The sequence below is a fragment of the Cygnus olor genome, chromosome 13, assembly GCF_009769625.2.
Source record: "Cygnus olor isolate bCygOlo1 chromosome 13, bCygOlo1.pri.v2, whole genome shotgun sequence".
NCBI classification, from domain to species: Eukaryota; Metazoa; Chordata; class Aves; order Anseriformes; family Anatidae; genus Cygnus; species Cygnus olor.
Window position 1 is genome coordinate 663,997 of NC_049181.1, and position 21,901 is coordinate 685,897.

Genomic DNA, 21,901 nt, shown 5'->3' on the forward strand with positions numbered 1-21,901 from the left:
ATATTTACAGATCAAACGCGTTCCCTGAAGTACGGCAAGAAGAGCTGTCAATGTTTTGCTTCATTTCCGTATCCTGTGCCTCAAATCAGCTCCTACGCTCATGCACATCCTTGTGCCTCAGAAGCCCTGCAAGAGATGGGAAGTGCTACAGAGATGTCAACACCCTGCTCCTGTTTGGGGAATACGAGAGACTTGCAACGCCCTGAGCTCAGCCCCGCGCAGACACTCCAGATTGGCTGTCGGAGGAGGAACACAGCAGACTTTTCACACTGGATAATCTGGGTCCTCCTCTCGGGAAAGCAAAACAAACACAACCCAGCAAAAACAGAAATAGGGAAAAAACGCCTGTTTTGCCCCAGAGTATTTTACATGTGCTGTGATCCGTTCTTGCTTTCCTCCGCCCTCTGTCCCCTTGCACCCTGTCTGTCATTTCCAGCTGCCTTCCTCGCCCGCCGTCAGCCAAGCGCTGGGCACTGGGGCAGGCAGTGGTGAAGCAGCGGCACGTGCTGGGCGTTGGAGCTCTGTGCCTGCCAGCAGCAGAAGCAATGCGATGCTCCTCTCCCCGGCTGGCTGCTGCCTTCAGATCCCTCCATGCCCAGAAGGTAGCTTATAATGCAACGTCTTCCCCTCCATTATCCAGCTGTGTTTGGAAATTCAGCACCTCTATTTCCATTAGATTTGGAGGCTGACTCATTTCCAGCAGGCTTCACCTAGCAACTTTCCATAGAGGAAATCAGATTTTGAAGGACAAGCCGCAATCTGCTTTAAATAAAACAACCAAGAGAACAGGCTTTACTTCCTTCCCTTTTAAGCGACAGCTGAGACCTGACATCAGCACTGTCAGCTTGGAGCCGCTGTCCACACAACAGCCTGACAAAAGCTGTTGCTATTTTATAAACGCCTCGTGTCCCAGGCACTCCGTGGCCCACCGCCTGTGCCCCTGGTGCCTCCGGGCTGTGCCCAGCAGCAGGGCCGGACCCCCCCAGCAGCTGCAGCGCTTCCTGATGTCCCCCAGCAGCAGGGCTGCCCACCCCGCTCCTCTGGCCATTCTGCAGCGATAGCTAATCCAACAGCAGGATTAACTCGAAAACCTGGGTTTAGGGTGTTCAGTGCATTTGCTTCAGCTCCGCGGGCGCAGCTGGCAGCTTTGTAATCGACACAGCGTGCACCGGGCTGGCAGGGTGGGAAAACAGGCTCAGGATTGCTAATCCCAAAGCAGATGTGTGGGGAGCAGTGCGACACATGTGCCACAGGCCTCCTTCCATGCAGGCAGAGACTGGGAACTATTTTCCATATCATGACACGTCCAGCAATATGTTTTTCCCGGCAGTCCAAAGCCCGGTGCCTTTTCCAGGACAGCACGGGGCTGCTTTGTGTTTGCAAGATGTTTGCAGCAGAGCACACGCAGCGTTAGGAACAGTGCCCATCTGGCTCAGGACACGAGGCCAAACGCCCCGAGCTGCTGCAGTCCGGCTCTGCCCGGCACACAGGGACACGGGCTTAGCTGCAGGGGCCACCCAGGGGACAGGGACGGGGACAGCGAGCAGCTCCCTGCTGCGCTGTGCATCCTCCTGGTGCTGGCCAGGCAGAGGAGGGCTGGAGCCACAGAAAACCACCACAAATTATCTGCGGAATCAGGCATGTGTAACTCAACCCACCAAAGTTCAGCTTTGTAATATATGCTACCGAGTATCTTTGCTTTTCTTCTTTTTAAACTGCAAGTAACATGACAGATACGCTATGCGTTAACTGGCATCTGAGGAACCTGGCTCCAGATTCTGTTTAGTAACCATCGATGCCAGCAAATTCCTAAAGAAGGAGAGGTTTTCTCAGTAAGTAAAAGTTTGCATCCAAAAGAAGAAAACTTACCAATATTAATCTCGTCATCTGTTAGGGTGTCTCCAATAAAGTCAAACTGAAAGGACTGCAAAGTCTGGGAGAATTTCTGCACTGCCGATGAGTAACCTGGAAAAGGACAGAGCAAAGAGTGTGTATTTTGCAGCAGTTACACAGAAGTCTTACGAAATTTAGCCCGAATGTAAAAAACCTACAGTTTTTTACACCGTGAGCTCAGTTTTAACCTGGCAGTTAAAAAAAATCCAGTCATCATGATCTTAAAGCACTTTAGAAAATATTGCAGTGTTAACAACCAACAGAAGCTGTAGTGAGCATTCGTGTTTTGAGTGCCTCGGCGCTGCTGAAAATGCTCCGCAACGTTCATGGACGCAGCCGGCCGCACGAGCAGCTGACGGACAGCCCAGCGCCCTGCAGGGACCGGCACAGCCACTTCCCCTGCAGGAGAGCAGGCAGCCCAGGCGCAGCGCTCACCACCGCCGCGGGAGCGTTGTCGGAGCCCTGAACAGACCGAGCGCCGTTCACGCACCAGCACTCGTCTGAGCACGGATGCTGTCAGACAGGCTAATTAGTGTTCTAAGCAGTTGTTTCAATTAGAAAGGAGCAAAGTCTGTAGAGTCAGAAAATAACTGTGGGGAAAAAAGCAGGATTCAGAGGAAGTGCTCCTCTTCGGGGGAGTCAGACCCGAACAAACAGGCCCGAGGAGAAGACAGCGAGCCAGCTGACGGCAATAAGCCCCCGCTGTGCTCTGCCGAGCGTTTGCAGATGGCCCTCGGACCTGTTTCCGTCCCTCTGCTGAAGACACTTGCAGTCTTGAAGCACAGACACTTCCTGATGGTGGTTGGTAGCTCAGCCCAAATTATTTTTGGACTTTCCAGAGAAGTTTCTAGCCAAAAGGATCCTTTGTGTCTTTGCATCCTGTGTGGCTGCTTCGTAACTTTGTCAGTGGCTTCTTTGTTGTGAATTGGTCTGATTACATTGGCCGAGGAGCTTCCACAGGGACGGGGCAGCAATAACACAGAGCAGGCCCGCAGGGCACAGCCACCTACCTCGGGCCAGCTGCGGAAGCCACAGGCACCGCCTCACCACGGCAAGCACCGAGCAGCAACGGGGCACAAGGAGAGCACCATGGTCTGACCTGAGGCAGCCTGGTGGTGTTTGGGGAGGCAGAGCATGCGCACGGGGTTACGGCTGCCTTGGGCTCTTGGCTTTCATGCCGTAAAACAGCCTGAGAAGGGACGTGCTCTGTAACAGGCCTTGGTAGCCTTTTACGGAATTAGAAAATGAAGTAAAAAGTGCGTGGCAGCACCAGGTCAATCACACCTTACTACGCAGCTACAACCGCTTGCAGGGGGTAGTTTAACACCCGAGATACAAACAGAACGAGGCTGAACCTGCCTGACCTACAGCGAACAAGATGCAGACAATAAAGAAAAAGAATAATTTTAGACTTTTGTTTACATTGCTGCTTTCCCTAACTTGGACAGCAACTATAGGCACAGTCCAAGCCTGAATTCCTCTGAGGAGGTGCACTGGGGTCTAAGATTTCTGAAATTCAGGAAGCTGAAAATGTGGAAGATGCGAAGGAGCAGATGTTAGTACGCAGCTAGATCACGGAGCATCCTCCTGTGCTAACGGCCGCAGGTCCCTCCGCACAGAACACGGCTCTCCTTGCCGCAGACGCTGGCACCGACCAAAGCCATGCGGCAGGGGGAACGAAGCAGTTGCTGCTTTCTGCTGCCCAAAGGAGCTTCCCTGGGGGATACAAGACCTGCAGCACAACACAGCCCAGCGAGCCCCTCCTGGAGAGGGAGGACAGTTTCACCGGTTCCGGAGCTGGGCTAACTCCCGTGAAGCAGACGGGATTTTACCTCACCCCACTGCTCCCGAGCCCAGCGCAGCCGACCTGAGAAGAAAGGGCGGCTTCATCCAGCCCGGCCCCAAGCCACGGGAGGAGCGGTGCCTAGAAGTGCACAGAATCCCCTCTTTCCCGTCAAAAGCCTTGTTCAGCAGTTTCCTCCTGAGGGTCAAAACTTTGCCCTTGAATGGGCAGATTCAAGCCTGAATGTAGCTATTTAGCAACCAGCTGCTAGGAGAGCCTGAGAGCGCGAGCGTAAATGGGTGAACTCTCGCACAGAATGATGTCATTAATTTGATGGAAAACCTCAGCAAATAATTCACTTTCAGTCCCTGCAGCATTCACTGTATTCACACACTTGAAGCCGAGCCCGGAGGCTCCTATTCACTTCTTACTCAGGCAAATCTTTGTTCTTCCCCTGCAAACTGTCTTCTCCGCTGGAAGCTTTTAATTGCCTTCTGCCCAGCCTCTCATCACTCCCCACACCTTGCCCAAGTTCATTAGTGGCTGAATTCCAAATGGCCCCATTTACACGCCAAGCAGGTCCGTGAGCACAAGGCGTGCCGTGCTGCTCCGCAGGTCCGGGCTCAGCACCCCGGGGCCGGCCAGGAACAGCTCCGCGCACCCCCGGGAGCCAGGAGAGCGGCTGCACACGCAAGTCACGCTCCTGGCAGCTTGGCCTGGGCTGAGGGGTGCACACAGCGTTTTTCCATTGTGTGTGTCAGCACAGCATCTAGTCCCGCTATCGGAGAAATTGTCCTTGGCTAGCTGTTGGCCTTTTTTCTCTTTTTTTAATAGAAACTGGATAGGGCAATAGCAGAGAAGGATTTGAAAAAGCCAAAGGCAATATATTTTTCACCAGAAAAAAAAAAAAAGAAAAAGAAAAAGAAACAGTAGAACCGATTTAAGTTACATTTTCCTTTCAAAAAGTTGTCTGGCCTGAAACTTTATTTGCCAAGTTTCTGGCTGAAGCAAATCCAGGTGGACACGCTATAAACCACATCTCACATTAGCTTAGTGGCGAAAAAAGACTTGAGCCCCTTGCTGAGTCTGGCACCGCTCGGTTCCATCTGGGAGAAGGAACGTGCTGGGGTGAGCGCAGCGAGCGCACCAGGGCACGGCGCTGCGGGGCTGCTCCGGCACCAGCCTCCCCCCAAGCCGGGGCGAGTCGGCGTCGCCCGGGCCGTGCCCTGGGGATCGCAGCAGCACCGGCCAGCTCCGGTCACTCCGGGACCTCCATCCTGACCCCGAGGTGCAGCCGCTGCCCACAGTCTGGCTCCCCAGGAGCTCGTCACAGTCCCTGAAAATCCGACAGAAATCCCCGCTCGGCAGGCCGGACGCCGGGGCTATCTTGCAGCAGGAAGGGCAGCAGCTTGGTTTCGCCGCTCAGACCCGAACGCAGCGAAGTCAGTCCTTCCGCTGATGTTCAGTGCTGAGCGAGGCCCTGGCCGAGCGTCAGCACGAGGCCCGGCCCTCCTCCTGCAGGCGCTGAACCAGCCAGCCCCGGCAAGTGTCCCTGCGCCGCGCGGACGCTCACGTGCTGGAGTCCCCCCGAGCCAGGATCTGACCCCTGCAGCAGCCGGGGCACTCACACACAGCCTTCGGCACCTTACAGCTGTGGCCCTGCGACAGCAAGGAGGTGTCAACGACAGAGTGCAGCGTCTCGGGAACCACCGGCCAGCTCAGCCCAGGTTTCCATTCCTCTTCCCTTTCTTTCTTTGGGATCTAGGGATAGCGGTACGTCCTCCTCAGAGGGCATCATTAATTCTACTTAATCGAACAACCTCAGTAATTTTCCACGCCTACAGAAAACTTCCCAAACTGAATAAAGCCAAGTCACTGCCCCAAACCACTCAGGATCCACACGGCGAAAGAACAAGGAGCAATGATGGATGTTGCTGCGTGCCCTGAGCCGTCCTGCCATCAGAGGAGAGCCGCCACCTTGGGAAGGCTCTGTGCACAGGCAGCGAATGTCACCACGGTGCTGGCGACGCTGCCAGAGAGGGGTCAGGAAGCAGGAGGGGACGGTCTCCTGACAGAGGGTGCAAGAAGATGAGGGGCTGCCCCTGTGGGGACAGCCGTGGTGGCACCGTGAGCTCAGCGTGGTCAGAGGGGCAGGGAGGCAAGAGGCGTCCAGTGCTGGAAGACAAACTCTTTATAGGGGAACAATTATTCAAGATTTAGGGTTAGGAAAGAACTGAACTAGTTGGAAAGAGAAGCGGTGCTGCTAGCGTCTGGCATGGCTCTCAAAGATCATTTAATGGAAACCAGATTCCTACTGACCCACGTTACTCGTCTTTGTACACGTACGGAGCCTTGGCTGAACACCGATTTCTGACAGATCCTATATATACACACAAGGACAGCATTGGGTACTCTTATGGTATTAGGAGTGTTATTGTTCTGATGGAGATGCTTATTGGCAAATTGAAATAGGGATGGTTTTGGCATCCTCCCCTGCTGCAGAAGCGCCTGCTGGCATCCCGAGCGCAGCAGGAACAGCGGACGCTCACGCATGAAGGGCTGGGCCCCTGCGGGACTTGAAGCACGAGCCTGTGCCCGTGGATCACACAAGGGCCCCCAGGCAGAGCATCTGTATTTTCCCCTCATTTAGCAGAAACTTGGAGATTTTCCCCCTCTGATGCAAGTACACAGCTGCCAAATGCACGGCCCCTGCCCACTCCCTGCTTTTCACGCCCAAAGCCCGGCGGCACGGAGGTGGCCCCACGGCCTCCAGGGCCCCGGCAGCGCGCGGAGAGCCGGGCGGTCACGGGGGGATGATGCTCCTTCTGCAAGCCAGGAATGCCACTCAAAAAGCAGGCACAGTCTCATTCCTGCCCAGCAGCAGGAACATTTGATGGCTTCACGTCAGTTTTGAGGACCCTGCCTGCTTGGTACAGCTTGTTTCCATGGAAACTCACCAAAATGAATTCAATCAAAAATCCATTAGGACTCTCTTCCTTGCAGTGTTCAGTAAATGATGCCAGCCTTAGCAATCTGTGGTAACAATAATTTACTCTTCTAGTAAAAATAAAGTCCAATCCTTCCACACAGGACAGCGCTAACCAAATGGCATCTGGCAAGAGGGAGAGAACAAGCGCCAGGTACAGCCCCGACACGCTTCCAAGCTACAAGAACAAATTTCCATTACATTAGCGTATATATAAAGTCACCTCTATAGATTGCAGCTATTCAAGGATGCCCACACCCTGTTCAGCAAGGAACAAATGGGGTTTCTCATTTCAAACTTCTGCAGGAATGGTCACCTGCTGCCGAGTGGAAGGCATCCCCGAGTACATAAAAACAGAAATGCCACAGCCAACCCGCTGGGGACAGCTAGGGACCACCAGCACCTCTGTGCACGAGACAAAGAGGGCTGTGCTTGGCCTGCCTCATTTAATGCCCCAGAGACACGACGTGACCTTGGGTGTAACAGATGCAGAGAAAGCAGTGTGACTTTTAGAAATAAACACTGGAAAAAAACGTAAACACCCCACTGCACAGAAGAGAAGTTGCAGAGCACGCACTCCAGATCTGTTGGGAGCAGACCGCCGGTACCCTCAGAGAGGTTTATTGATGCCCAAGCATCCCCTTGCTGAACCCTTCATTTCATCCCCTTCATTTCACTTTCAGCATCTGGTAAACCAGGACCACCTTTATGTCACCCCAGGAAAAAGCTACGGGAGCACTGCTCCTGCTCCAGAAGGACTCAGTGGCTGAAGCAGAGACAGGGTTCAGCAGCTCCTTTGCTAACCTAAGTCGGGCACGCAGCTGCCTACCACCGCCCGAAGCTTACCTACGTGCTGGAAGAAGGAAAACCCAAAGCGATTTTTGAGCTCTGGCAACACAAATAAACAGACCAAATGTGTAAGGCGCTCCGTTTTTGCATTTTGCTTTCCTCTTTTCCAGATTGAAAACAAACAGCAAAACCAAATGCTTTGTTCTTTAAAAAAATAAAAAATATGAACTCTGGAAATCCAGTTTTTCATGAAAACGTTACAAAACCCTGACGTACAGCAGCCGAGGACGCATGCACCTACATTTCTTCTCAAGCCTGGTCACTTCAGAACTTTTTCTAGCTTGTCGTGGAGAGTTGTGCAACGGGATATGCAGAACATGAGAAATACCATTTTTTCTCCGGCATGAGAAAGGGAGGGTTGTAATCCCTGAGGGGAAAAGAATGTGTCCATTGTTAGCAACTCCCACTGAATAATTTTACAGGGAGTTGTATAAAAGAGAGTTCATCCATGTTACCATCCAAGAGATGAGGTTTTGCATACGTGTACCCGACCCCACCGTGTTCAGAGGATTCTCTGTACTGGCAGGGAAGCTTTACCAGCCTACATACAAAGCGTTTGGCCAGGGTGCCAGATTCTGCTCTGAGCTGTTGTACTTATACGGTGTGTACAAACTCCACAAAGTCCCCAAACATTGTCCCACCAAAATACCTCAACTCTGAAATCAACGAAGCTACCCTGACTGCACGCAGATGTGTCATTAAGAAAGTGAGTAATAAGTCCTGACTCACAGAGCAGTCCGGAACAGTACTCTACAGCTGCTTGAACGCAAAAACATGTTGATTTTTTCAGAAGAGAAAAAAAAAATCTTCCGGTTAGCCTTGTAGGTAGTCCCAAATCCACACAAGCAACTTGCTAGAAAATAGCACTCCAGCTGTTCCATACACGAGATGCTCACCACCAGGTAATTACACAGTGGCCCATTATACAGTAGGCAGTGCTCCGCATTAACCCATGGCAAGTCGTTTGCAAATGCCTCACAGGCTTTCTGGCCACCGTGGAGATTCAGAAATACTGACACGTTTTACAAAGGTCATTTTTCACATGCTGACTTGGGTTTTCCATTTGCCAGAAATAAATGGCTAGCCCGAACTTCTAAAAATAACTTGCTACATTTAGCTGTGTTTTACGTTTCTCTTGCAAAGGATCTTACTGAACGCCTAACGCTTTTGTTATGTATTTATCATTTCTCTTTTTAATTGGTGCGTTATTGACTGTCTCTCTTATAAACTGCCTTTTCACTACTGTGGTTGATCTAGCGCAGGCTCCAGGGAATAGAGCGGGGCTGCAGTTCAGGTACAAACACATTTTTCAGTAACTGTACCTACCTACTTGTACATACCTCTTCTTACCTTTTGTAGAGCCTTTTGCGTTACAAGCTGTGATTTGCCTTGTGTATCATTAACTAAACTTACATACCACCCTGCTACCTTTGCCACCCTGGTTTGCTTCCTATCCATGCCGTAATTTTTTGTTCCCATAAATTCTCCTCCTTGCCCCCCTTCTGTTAAGTGCACAAACTTGCTTGACGGGCTTGTTTATTTGTTTACTGTTTAGTTTAAAACAAACAAGCAAAACAAACACAAGCAAAAGACCAACACAGCAATTGTTCACATTAATCATATGTTTCTCCTGCTTGCCTTATCTCCTTTACTGACTGAGGGAAACCTGCTACACCATACCTGCTGCACTTCAGAAAAGCTGGCAAGCTTCGTGACGCTAGATCAAAGATCACAGAAATTAAAAGCGCAGCAGCTTTCCTGGCTGCCACGACCAGGAGACTGCCAGCCTCCTGACCAGCCGCTTCCCTGCGACTGCAGAGGAGCTCATGAAGTGCGAGCGGGCTGGAGGAGCCTTCCAGTCCTTCCCTTGTCCTCCAGCTCTGAAGGGTGCAATGCAGCAGCTCAAGAAGTGAATGAACAGACAAAAAAGAACAAAAAACAAAAAGCAAGTGTGCAAGGCTTGCCACCGCTGCAGCAGGACGGCCTCTGGGGGATGCTGTCCAAGCGGAAAGGGGCAGCCATGAACAAGGTCCTGTGCAGAGGCAGATGGGCGTGCGGGGCTGCTCAGCTCACCCACAGCACTCCCCGTGCTCTGTCCCGCAGCCTGGGGGAAGCGCCTGCCAAAGCATCAGTACCATTTCCTCCAACTCCCCCTGGTCCGTCTAAAGCCCAAACCGGCACAGGTCCTCCTCTTCTGGAGAGCGTTTCTCCCTGTTCCCCTGGGATGGAGGAGACTCGAGCACAGACTCAGGGGTCCTGCATTACCGACTGTGCCACCCTGGGAGACAGCAAGAAGAAGGCAGAGAGCTTTAGTTTCATTTCCCACTCAGCACTGACTATGAGTCCCACCTCTAGGAAGGTGCCAGCCTGGGGGAAGCTGACTGCCCGCCTGCCCCCACCTGGAAGGCCGGTGGCTGCTCTGCTGGGTCTGCCACGGGACCGTGCGCCCCTCCACCTAGCTCAGGACTGTCAGCTGCAAACACAAGAGGAAAAGAAGGCATAGCTTGAAACAAAAGTTTTGGGGCTCTTCAGTCTGTTTTGGAGAAAACGGCAAGAGAGGGATGCAGGTAACATTGATGTGAAGACAAGCAAGGAACAAAGCCACATATTAAAGCAAAGACACAGAGCAGACCATACTCCCACACAGACACCCACTGGCTGAGGAAGAGTTGGCCTGCCTTCCTGCAGAGCAGCACCTGAGGCCACGTTTTTTTGTTTTTATAATGGACAGAATGCGGGTTTATTTTTTATGATTTTGCTTCTGCCATTTCAGTACAGCCATGATCTCCCTGCGAAGTGCAGGGCATTCACTCGGCACAGCCAGCTCGTGCCCGGCCAGGCAGGGACACAGGCGCTGGTACCTGCCTGCTCTCCCCGCAAAGAGCGGCACTACAGCATCGCCGCTGCTGCTGGCAAAACCATTTCCAGTGCTGTTGGCTCCAGTCAAAACTTAATGCTCCTCATCACGAGCAGGAGGCAGAACTAGACTCTGAACGCTCGACTCCTGAAAGAACAGTTTTTTACCGCTGGCATTTTTCTGGCCTTTCAAACCCATCCAGCAGTTCTGCAAAGCTGGAGTAGTTCCCTCAGCAAAACTGGAAAAAGACATGAGGGAGATGGGGCAGAGCACATGACTAACTGAGATGGGAGTTACACAAAGACGAGCAGCCTTAGAGATCAACAGAAATGTTGAAATACGCATTAAGAAATAATGCAGCTATAACTTATCTCAATCCTTTATGTCAAGACATTCATCCAGTATATCATAGGGGAAATAACCAAGTTTTCTTCATTAATTTTAACTCCAGGTTTACACAAAAGTTGCATTCAGAAAAAGATCCTACCGCCCCAGAAGATCAAAGTAGCTGGCAAACATCCCTCTGCTGGGAGCGCAGTTGCAGTCAGCCCACTTCGTTCATTATTTCATCCCAGACTCACACGGCATGGATCCCTTAGATCACAACTGAGCTCCAGGCAGAGCCTGAACCCTCAGGAAATTTGTAGCTTTTGTATTTCACTTCAGCTACCATGATGGAAAGGAAAACACATTTCGTGAAGACCACAGTGGATCAAAGGACCATGGCCACATTTCCTCCTCAGGGGAGTCTTCTCACTAGACCTGCAAAAATTGCAGACTACCCGGTGTCTCATCAAACCATCGCTAGAATGGGAAATTATGCAGCACCTCCCTGGAATTTATTAAACTGGAGCAAATGAAGGAGAGCCTCTTGAGAGCTCAGACATGAGAGGAATGCTGCCCAGCTCCTGCTCTGCAGGCACAAACGCTGGAGATGAAGGTGGGGCGGGTGTTTTTGTACTAAGGCAATCAGTAAATCCCAAGCACGCTCTGGGAGGGCTCCGCAGGCGGCTGCTGTGTACCTACCGACACCCGCGTTTATCTAGATACCACATGAGGCCAGCCTCCTTTCCTGACAGTCCTCCCCAGCCCCGGGGACAGGCCTGCAGGACGCTGAGTGAAGAGCACCAGCTTTCGGCAGGGCGGCTCTGGCACAGGCGGCAGCTGGGGGTGTGCTCCAGGAGCCGCGGCTCCCGGCCGCACAAGCAGCACGAAGGCTGGGAAAACAAACATGAAAACAACAGACACTTATCCGGGCCTGAGCACTTGCAGTCCCCACAGAGAGATCTTGTGATCGGCAAAGCCATCGGAGGCTTCCCTCCAGCAGCCCACCTCCCGGAGAGGCGAGGCGAGCCGACCCACGCGCTTTCTGGGATCGCCTCAGCAAGGGAGCGGAGCAGGCGGCTCAGCCCTCGCGCGATGATTTCAGAGTTTCCCTCGGATAACAGCGCCGAGGGCCGGGCAGGAGGCCACAGGAGTCACGCGGGGGATCGCACGGCCGCCGAGGAGCGGTGCGGTGCTGCTCAGCACCGGGCCACAGCAGTGTGTTCGCCCTCGCGCATGGCTGCTCCCTGCCCCGCGGCCCACACACGGGCAGGGGCCCGCACACCCCAGCCCCACGCCGCCCTCCTTGTGCTGCCGTGAGGAGAGAGGGGCCGGCCACGAGCAGCACCAGCGGGGCACGTATGAGAACCGCCCCCTGCTCCGAAGGCAGCCACGGGACCGAAGGCTGCACGGAGGGTCTCCAGCCCCCCCACGGCGGCACAAATTCCCCGTCTGCCCGCAGTCCCCCCAGGGAGGCCGGCAGCCTCGCTCCCCTCGCCACCGCTGGGCTCCTCCTCGGAGAGGACCCCGGGTCCTGTGCCTCTGCCACTGCGGGACAGACGGGGTCCGTGCACCCAGCAGGTCCCCGGCCTGCACGTGATAGCAAAAAACAGGTCGTGTTCGTTGTCCTTTGTTTTCACAGCTGCAAGTTTAGAAGGATTAATGAAATTACTCTTGTTTTTAAAATATCTGGCCTCAGCACTTCATAATCAGTCTTGGCTGGAGGAACAGAAACCGGATAAAAAAAGGAGGGGGAAACAGACTGCAGAGAGCAACTCGGTAGCTGGTAGGAGTTCTGTGTTCTACGTATATTTAGAAATGTTATCTCAGACTATTCAACTGCTCTTATCATCATTCAAACAACACATGAATGCGACTGTGTTTACCTGAACGGAGAGCTAAGTGACAAACAAGGATGCCAGCTGCAAAGGAACTTTTTGAATATGCCCAGGAGATGAAAATCCAGCAGTAGCTGGAGGATCACATCTCCCAGAGGAGATCCTGACACCAATTAGCAGTCTACGACTCAAAACAAAACCAACAGAAAAGTTCAACATCACCAACACAAAACTGAGAAGTTTCTGAAAGCATTTTCCTCATAATTATCAGGCACTAACATAATAGTTTTACACAGTTTGAAACATTCGTTTAACACTTAGTATGAAAAATAATTGCTGCCTGCTGAATTTCACCAGCAGTTTCAAAGGAGCTTTCATTTTGGAGTGTTCAATACCTGTAAAATAGAGCTGTTTGCTCACAGGAAAAAAGTTTGCCATTTCTTTTCTGTGAACACCAAGGTTCTTCAAACCGCACAGAGACTTTGTAATTCCCAAAACATCGCTGAGCAGCAGCGGTCCCAGTGACAGGGCCCTGCTCTTGCGCCCAGACACCCACAGCAGGGGTGGCAGCGGCACTCCTTTGTGCAGCCAGCACAGAGCTCCTGCCGAACCTCAGCCTGGATGCACACCTGGGGACCACGGCTCGCAGCTCCGCTCTCCTGCCAGGCTGGGCACAGCATGGCACAGCACCAGCGGAGCAGTGCTGCCATGCCCAGCACCACACTGGACCCAGCACCACGCCGCAGTGGTGCAGAAGCCACCCATGGAACGCCTCCGGGTGAATGGGGAGGCCACATCTGTAGTTACCAGTGTGCTACCAACAGAATTAATAACTGAAATATTCAAAAAATTTCTCAAGAAAAAAGCCAGAAAAGCTGAGTCTTCATACGGTGACTCAAGAGGAAACTCTTTAGTCAGCAGCAGCGCTGCTGCGAGCCCATGGACTTTGAGGCATATTACAAAACATGGATAACACCCACATCCTTCCAGGGAAGGAGCCAAGAAAGGCAACAGAAGATGGATGAAAAGCTGCATGCATGTCTTGTGCAGCGGAAGAAAAAATACAGAAACACATCAAAACCCTTCAATTTTGTGATCTTGCCTATCTTGACGATGCAGGCAGCCGAGCTCTCACGAGACAGCCGTGCGCCCCGACGTGATTCCCGTGCGGGCAGACAGCTCTGCGCCCGCCGGCTGCGCTCCTTGCCACGATGGGCACTGCTTCTCCGCAGGGGCATGGCCGTCTGTGGCACCACGCTGGGAAGTGGCTCAGGGCGCGGACCCAGGCTGGAAAATGCCCCCACGAAACAACGCACGTTGGTTTGTTGTAAGCTGGCCGAGTGCTGGACCGCAGCACGCTCCAGCAGCGTCTGGGTGGGCACAGAGAAGGGGCTGGCACCTGCTGCAGCAGGGCAGGCAGGAAGCGGCTTCAGACAAAAGTCCTGCCCGGTGCCTGCCATCTCCAAACCCTGCCCTGAGCACCCCTCGCGCAGGCCACCAGGACGTGACCAGGATCCAGCCCTTGCCGGGGGCAGGAGCCGACACGAAGCCGTCCTGCCGCCGGGCACAGCAGCGGCCAGCGGCTCCAGCCACGCGGCCAGGCAGGGCAGTGCCGGCACGCGGGGCAGCGAGCTGCATCCAGCCAGGAGCGAAATCCAACAAACGCACAGCAGTGAGCCCCGGAACAAGGGGAAGATATGCCTCGCAACTGGAGCACGCAGATACTGTGCAAGCTCCTTTTCCTTCCTGCCTGCATCTGAAGATTAGGTTTTGGGGGGGGACTCGCTTTGTTTTGTTTGTTTGTTTTTCAGTTTCTGGTTAAGGAACATCTGTTTTAGATTCGTGCCACCTTGGGACCTTCAGTTCTGTGCACAGTGCCGAACGCCCAGGAAAATGAGCGTCTTCACCGCCTGCTGGGCTGCAGGGAGACTCCCCTCTTCCACCTGTCCTGAGCATGCTCCACGGGAGTGGAAAAGCTCAACAGGGAGAACTGTCAGTGGCACGTGAGCTCAAGTCTGCTGTTTTGACATAAAGACGCAGAAAGTATTTTGCAAGCTGAGCGCTGCTCCAGAAGTGCTCTAGGGCATGGGGATTTTGAGTTCTCACTCCCAGAAATGCAGAGATAGGCACCTAGAAAAAAATGCCATGTGATTTTTCAGAGAAAGGAATCACGTTTGTTGGGTAGCTTTACACACATCCAATTCTGTCGGTAACCCCAAAGCCAAAGTACTTCCATTACCACTTCTGTAAACGGCGTGGTTTGATACCACTACCGCGGAACGCTGTGGTCTCTCCCACACGCAGCCACGCAGTTACCCTGTGGGCTCTGCGCCTCCCAGGGTCTGTGTGCGTGCCGCCAGGTGCTCCTGCTGCCACCCTGCACCGGGACGGCGCAAACCGCCAGCCCCAGCCCCGCAGCGCAGCCATGCTCAGGAGCACGTGGCTCTCTTCAAAGCCGTAAGACCTGCATTGTATTACTGCACGCTTCTCCTTGGAGAGGAGAAACACGCAGGAAATCAATGGTTCTTGGCGAAATTAGCATGTCCTTGACACCCTGAATTTGAAGATGTATGTGGTTTAAGTCTAGGAGGTGTCTAGGTCTATACAACATGTCCCCTAAATAATTTATTGCTTTTAAGTTGGTCTGCTGTCTTTTCAGACAATGAGAGCTGAGAAATTAGGAGAAAAAAATTAAAGATATCTACAGTAACTACACGTGATTCTGAAAACCCTCCTGTAAGGACCGGGACAAGTGTCGGAAAGCAGTGGCTACGATAACCCAGCAAGGAAGGAAGGAATTTTCTGCACGTGTCAGCGAGCATCTGACCAGCCGTAGCTGGAGGAAACTCACAGCAAGGACGGAGAAGACAAGCGAGCAGCGGAGAAACGCAAGCAGACATTATTGCTAGAGGAGAGTGATGTATTTTCCAGCAAGTCATTTTTCCCCCACTAAAGTCCAGAAACGGCTTAACACTAACTGCTGTACTGTAGTCTGCTCCAGGAAAAAGGGGGAAGGTGTCCCTTCAGCTGGGGGACTTCCCACGGCAGCTCTTCTCAGGAGACTTCAGTGACAGCTCAGAGGGACAGCCGGCAGATTGGGGCCTCTCTTTATTCTCTGTGAAGCTTTCTCAGACTCCCTCAATTTCCAAGGCCAGCAGAGAGGCAGAGGGTCTGGACACGCCGCTGAACCCACCCAGCCCCAGTTTGGGCGGCTGCAGGCAGGCTCCCTGCAGTGCTCACAACCAAAGAAGATCTCAGGAAGCAGCAAGTAAGCTGCGTTTGTTTTTCCTGATAACGCGCCCCTAAGCTGTTGCTTCCCTGCTTTGGGAGCCTGGTCTGATCCTGCACCCGTTCGGCTCACGGCCCAGGTGCTGACTGCTGCTCGAGGCCCATGGAAGTGCAAGGATACAAGCGGAGGAGAGAGGAGAACAGAGCAGTTTTTAACAAGCTGGCTGGGTTCGGTGGCAGCTGTACCGCGATCCTGGCCGCAGGAGCAGTCTCCCCGCTCTTGCCTGACCGGTGGCATCAGAGGCTGTTTACACACGTCCTGGTTGGGCTCCGGGCTCCCCCGAGCACACTGGGCAGCTCAACGAGCGGCTTTCCACGAGACAGAAGGGCTCTGTGCACCCTCACGGACGGTTTCTGCGCACATCTTCGTTAACGTGCCATATGCTGGCTCACGACTAAGCTGTCCTTGTGGGACAGGATAGTTTTAAACGCGAGCTCCTCGATGCCCAGCTCTGCGGAGCGCAGAGCTAATGTTTGCCCGGAGAGCTCCCGCGTTTCGTGCACCAGCAGATGAGGGGCACGCGTGGGACAGAGCTCCTTCCTCTTCCTCCCTTTTCCAGAGAGCTTTGGCTTTGTTCGCACATGGGCAAAACCCAGCATCTGGATCTAAAGCACTGTACCAACAGCCAGAAACCTTATCGCTACGGATTCAAGCCTTTGTCTACAGACTTTACATGAAATAGCACATGGGTTTTCTGCAAGAATCCGACAGACCGCTGCAGGGCTGCTTTAATCTCATTACAATATTACATTTTCTCGACACGCTGCTTTCTGCGCTCCAAAGCACTGAATCCTCAAGCACCGTCCCTGACGGCAGCACCATAATGTGTCGAGAGCAGCGCTGGCGGCTGCAGAGCCCCGCGCCGAGCAGCGACCCTGCCCGCACAGCCCTGCGGCGGCTGCCGGGGGAAGCGGACGAAGGCAGGGCCTTCCCCGCCAGTAACCACCCTCTGCAGAGAAAAGCCCATCCAGACTCTTCTGTTACCGACGCCTGTGTGCTCTGCAGGCACAGACACCTCTGCACATTCGTTCATAGCGCTGCCCTTCCAGGATAAAACGCTTACGCTGCCTGGAGAAGCTGATTAACCGGCACGCAAATTCGCAAGCAATCTGCACAACTTTATGCCACACAGAAACAGAGTTCAAAAGCACTTATGCAACATAGGCATGAGAACTCAAAGCTCTTCCAGCTTCAAAAGCTAGCTTAAACCACTGTAGCACTCACACATTAGTAAAAACAGCCTCTACTTGATATTTATCAAGCTCCATTTGATAGATAATTGCAGGAGAACATCAAAGACCGGGGGAAAGTAGATGTTTTTGCACAGACAAGCACACACAGCAGAATGCAGCAAAAAGAAGAGATCCCCCCCCCCCCCAAATAAAAGAGCATATTGAGCCACAGAAAGAAAATGACATAAATAACCCATTCTTACAACGACTACGATGCTGCCTAGTCATCTGCATCCTAGCACACTTGTTTGCTGCCTCAAGCACGCAGGCTGCTTGCTGATTTTCAAGAAACAGTAAGATTTCAGAAAGAACAGACACGATTTGTCAGGTGGGTAGTAGTGACTGACAGTCCAGGGGAGACAGGCGTACGGTGCCGTACAGCAGGTAGCCTGAACACCTTTCTTTGCCTTTTAAGCCTGGAAGAAAAGCGACTGCACTTTGAGCCTGCCACGTCAGCCCTCCCTCAAGAGAGGTGAGCGCAGGCACCGCGCACCTGAGCTTTTCTCCCTTCCGACCTGCCCCGTACCTCGCGCTGGGGCTCAGCACGGCCCTGGCACTTCCCGGGGGCTGAGGCAGCTCCAGCCCCACGGCAGCCCCCGGCAGAGCCGCGGTCGAGGCCCACCTCCGGCGGCAGCAGGGCAACGTATAGGAGTAACGCGGTCACTTGGCTCTTCCAGCGACTCCGAGCGCTTTTGGCATGAAAAGGAAGGGATACGGCCAACTTTGCAACAAAAACCACTCCTATTTCTGTCTTGAAGTAACCTTTTCATTTGCTATCTTTGACTTCGAAGCCCAAGCTTAATACAAATGAACAATATTTATCTTCGCTTTAGTCAGTTCTACTTCTCACTTGGCACAATCTTCCACTCAGTCATCTCACGGTGCCCTACGCACAGTCAGCCGTGGGTTTTTCAGTCGAGAACAAAGCCCTTACAAGGGAGGCAACGCGCAGGAGCACGCATCGGGACGCGGGCAGCCGCACAGCGCTCAGGAGGGCCGCGTGCTGTTTTGGTTATTTCGGCAGGTAACACATCAGACCTGGCTGGGAGAAGCACCACCCTACTTCTCTGAACCCCTCGAAAGGCTGGAGGAGTTCAATGAGCACAGCGCTCACGCAGACGTCAGCCCGCGCCGTGCTCCCAGCGAAGCGCTGCAGCACCGGCCGCTCGCGGAGCTCCGCGGGGCCACCGGCCGCCTCGGCGCTGCCTGCGCAGGCGGGACGGCACGAGGGACGCTGCGAGGGACACCACGAGCACCGCTGCCGGCCGGCACAGGACTGCCCTCCTCCAAGGGCACCACATGCATTCTCGAGCCTGTTCTTAAACAAGTTCTGCAAGTACTCGAAGGACTTGTTTAAGCATTTGCGCTCGTGGTCACCTATTAATTAGCTACAAATACAGTACCGGTGAATCGACCTACTGGCAAACGTGCTATAAAAAAAAAAGTCAGAGGCCCTCCAAATATCTTCAAATGGAAGTCACTGAAATAGCGCTTATCGGATAGGTGCTGGAGGCCTGCCTGGTGCTGTTAGCGTTGAAGTGACACCAAGTAGGGTAGTTCTTGTTTTTGTTTGTTTGCTTTCTGCGTTAGCCTCTGGAGATTCTGCTAGGACGCTCCTGCCTAGCAGGTAGGTTGCCGCTAGATTTTCTTGCCCAACAGGTAGGTTGAGACAACTCTAACTTTCAAAACCAACACGATCAGCAGCCAAGAAAAGAACAACACGCGTCTTCTATCAGACAACTCAAAACCACCCAGCGTGCAAACCATTACGTAAAGTCACTCTCACCTGTTTTTCCTATTACTTGGCAAACGGAAAACAAAAGGCCACTTTGGGCAGTTTCAGGTTTCTGAGCCTGAACGTGGACTGTTCCCAGCAGATCGTGCAGAGGCACAGCAGGCCCTTTCCCCACCGTGGGGAACCGCACTTTTCTTGGTACGCCGCACGGACGCTGCCGCGCTCGGGTAATTCACGGAATCACCGAGGCTGGAAGAGACCTCCGAGATCACCGAGCCCAACCTCTGACCTAACGCTAACAAGTCCTCAAATTCACGAGGACGCGCGTGCTGACGCCCAGGCAGACTGCATCGCGCCCGGGCCTCTTGGTCTGCGGCTCCCACCACGGCGTCCGGCGGGACAGCCTGCCAGCTGGAGGCAGCAGGAACTCGGCATTTCTACGGGTCTGTGCGCAAAGCAGGGGATTGATCTGCTTTAAATCTTGGTTCACCGTATTCGCTAATCAGACCAACAAGACAACATAAACCTTGCAGGTCCCCAGAACTCCGTACTGCGGTCGGTGAACCAATGCCCTGATCAGTCTGGCCAAGGGTTTCAGCGACAGCGTGCCTCACCCAGGGAAAAGCGCAACGCGAAGGTCACTGCCTCTGGATCGGCATCGTCTGCGGCTCGGTTTTAGCAGCCTGAGACCCTCGCACATCGCTCCGCCTCCCTCGCCAGTTCTCTCCCAAACTTTACTTCAACCCCACCCTAACAGCCACTTTATTTTTAAAATGTTAATGGCAGCTGTCGACTACAGACAAGCGAAAACCTGTTGTGTTCTCCTGTAAATACTAATTGTGAGTCTGTGGTGACTGCTAATGAGCTCCGGGACAAAAACCTCACAACTCTGAGTCTTCAGATAACAGGTCTAATGAGAACAATCACCCTAATGAACCCTTTACCCTTAACGAAGAACTCTCACTCTCTCTCCTGCTACGGCTGCCATTACCTTTGCCTCCCTGCTGCTGAGGGACACATCCCACAGCTCCACCAAGGAGCAGGGCTGAATCATCCCTCACCGGGAAGTGGGACTTAATGAACTTAGGGTGCGTAGGCTACGAGACAGCTCCTGGCCCCAGAGTCCTAACTACAGCCCTACGTGGACAGGATTCAGAGGGGAAGACACCAGTATTTTTGCAAGCCCCCAGCTACCACGGATGAGGTGGGAGCCACAGGGGTTGGCCGAGCCCACCGGTGGGTGGGCAGCACCCTGGCACCCTCCCAGCCTGTCCCCAGCGGGCTGGAGCGCTTCCTGCGCCTGTTTGCTCAGCTTCAGCCTGAAAGACAAAACAAGAACACGCCCACATCATTGCAGGCAAGAAATTTCAGGTTTCCTGAGTTCTGGGGGGTAAACCGTGCCATCTGGTGAACGCGGCCTCTTCCCACTTCTTCCCTTCCTCCCTCGCCAGCCAGTTTGGTGGGAAGGGTCTGCTGAGCCAGCAAACTCCCAGCGCGGCGTGTACCCAGCGAGCTCGCACGAGGGCTTATAAACATTAAAAAGGGAAACTGTTTTGACCAAAGCAATTAGGAAAGAGCAACATATTTACATTAACAAAGAGGCTATTTGAAATCCTTTTTATTTTTTTATTTTTTTCCCCCTGGACCAAGCAGAGATTTGGGGATTTCTTTTGCAGAAGATCAGCATCTTGCAGACCAGCAGCGTCTGCTGTTTCAGTCACACTAGCTTTTGTCATCGCTGTTTTCCAGATGGGGAAACACAGGCTATTCCAGTCATGGCCTTGATAACAAGGAAGCTCTTAACAAAAGGGCAGCATCTAAACCTATTAATACCAACTAGAAATCAACGAGCTGATGAGAAAAGCAGCATATGAGCAGACCTTGCACTGCAGATATTTTTTTTGTCTTCACTTGGTCCGAGGCAAGCGCAGCACTTACAGATATTGCGCTATCATTTCTGGCCATGTTTTAACACGCTTCTGAACAAGCGACCCCCTTAAAGTCACCACTGAAGTCTGCATTTAAGTGGATAAAATTCCCGCCGTTATTTAAAAAGAAGGGGGACAAAAAGGGGAAAAAACGGACAAGAAGACAAACTACAGGGTGTTTCTGGTCCGCATTCCAGCAGCGGGCCATCCCAGGGAAGCCCCCGTGGCCAAGAGGCGAGCGGTGCCGCCCCCAGCCCCGCTCCACCTGCTCTGGGGTGAAACCAGACCGTAGGGCACCTTCCTCAGGCACGGGATTGCTCTCCCCAGGCAACCGCGGCGCCTGGGAGCCTTCAGCGCACCGGGCAGCTGGTGCCCCCGAAGCCCACGGAGGCAGCGCTCACGCAGGAAGCTCATTTCCAGCTGCGGTCCCGGCAGCAGGACGTGCCCCGGCCCGGGACATCCACCGCGGCCGTTGCCCTCCCGCCGGCATCGCCGCCGCCCGCGGTGCGCCGGCCCTCCCGGCCCCGGGGGCAGCCCCCGGCCGCGGGAGCGGGCGCCGGGCGGGCGCACCCGGGCCGCGCCGCGCTGCCTGTAGCCGCCGCGGGGCAGGGTACAGCACAAACCCTCCAGAAACGGCCCTGCGGAATTAAACGCTGGAAGCGGGAGTTTTCGCCAGCGCTCTGAAAAAGCCGAGCCAGCCGCGCACCGTGCCCGTACCCAGCTGCAGCACCTCGGAGGCCGGCGAGCCCCCGCCGTGTGCACGGCTGGCAGGGCGGGGAGCCCCCCGCACCCCGGGGACCCCCGGCACGCCCCGCACCCCGGGGACCCGCCACTCACTCCTGATGGCGGTGATGAGCGCGTTGCCGTCCTTGATCACGTCCTTGATGAACTTGTTGGTGCGCTCCAGCTCCTGCTCGTAGCACTTGAGGCGCTCTCGGAAGTCGGGGCTGTCCAGGTAGCAGTCGCTGAACTCCAGCGGCGGGTGCCCCATGGCTGCCCCGCGCCGCTCCCGGGCGCCGGCCGGCGAGGCGCAGGGACGCAGGGAGGGGACGGGAGGGCTGCGGCCCTGCCCCGGCCCTGCCCCGGCCCTGCCCCGCCCGCCGAGGGAGCGCCGCGCCCCGCCGGGCCGGGCCGAGCCGAGCCGAGCCGGGAGCCGCCCCCGGAGCCGCCCCGGCCCCGCAGCGCGA

At 54.0% G+C, this 21,901-nt stretch overlaps 1 protein-coding gene across 1 annotated transcript in view; it reads right to left on the reverse strand.

Moving 5' to 3' along the window:
• Nucleotides 1-21,847, reverse strand: part of OPHN1 (oligophrenin 1) — a 62,696-nt gene extending 40,849 nt beyond the window's left edge. Inside the window, 2 exon segments of the mRNA XM_040571911.1 lie at nt 1,870-1,965; nt 21,552-21,847. Of these exon segments, the coding sequence (XP_040427845.1) occupies nt 1,870-1,965; nt 21,552-21,705 (250 nt within the window). The 5' untranslated portion in view covers nt 21,706-21,847.
• Between the last annotated feature and the right edge of the window lie 54 nt (nt 21,848-21,901).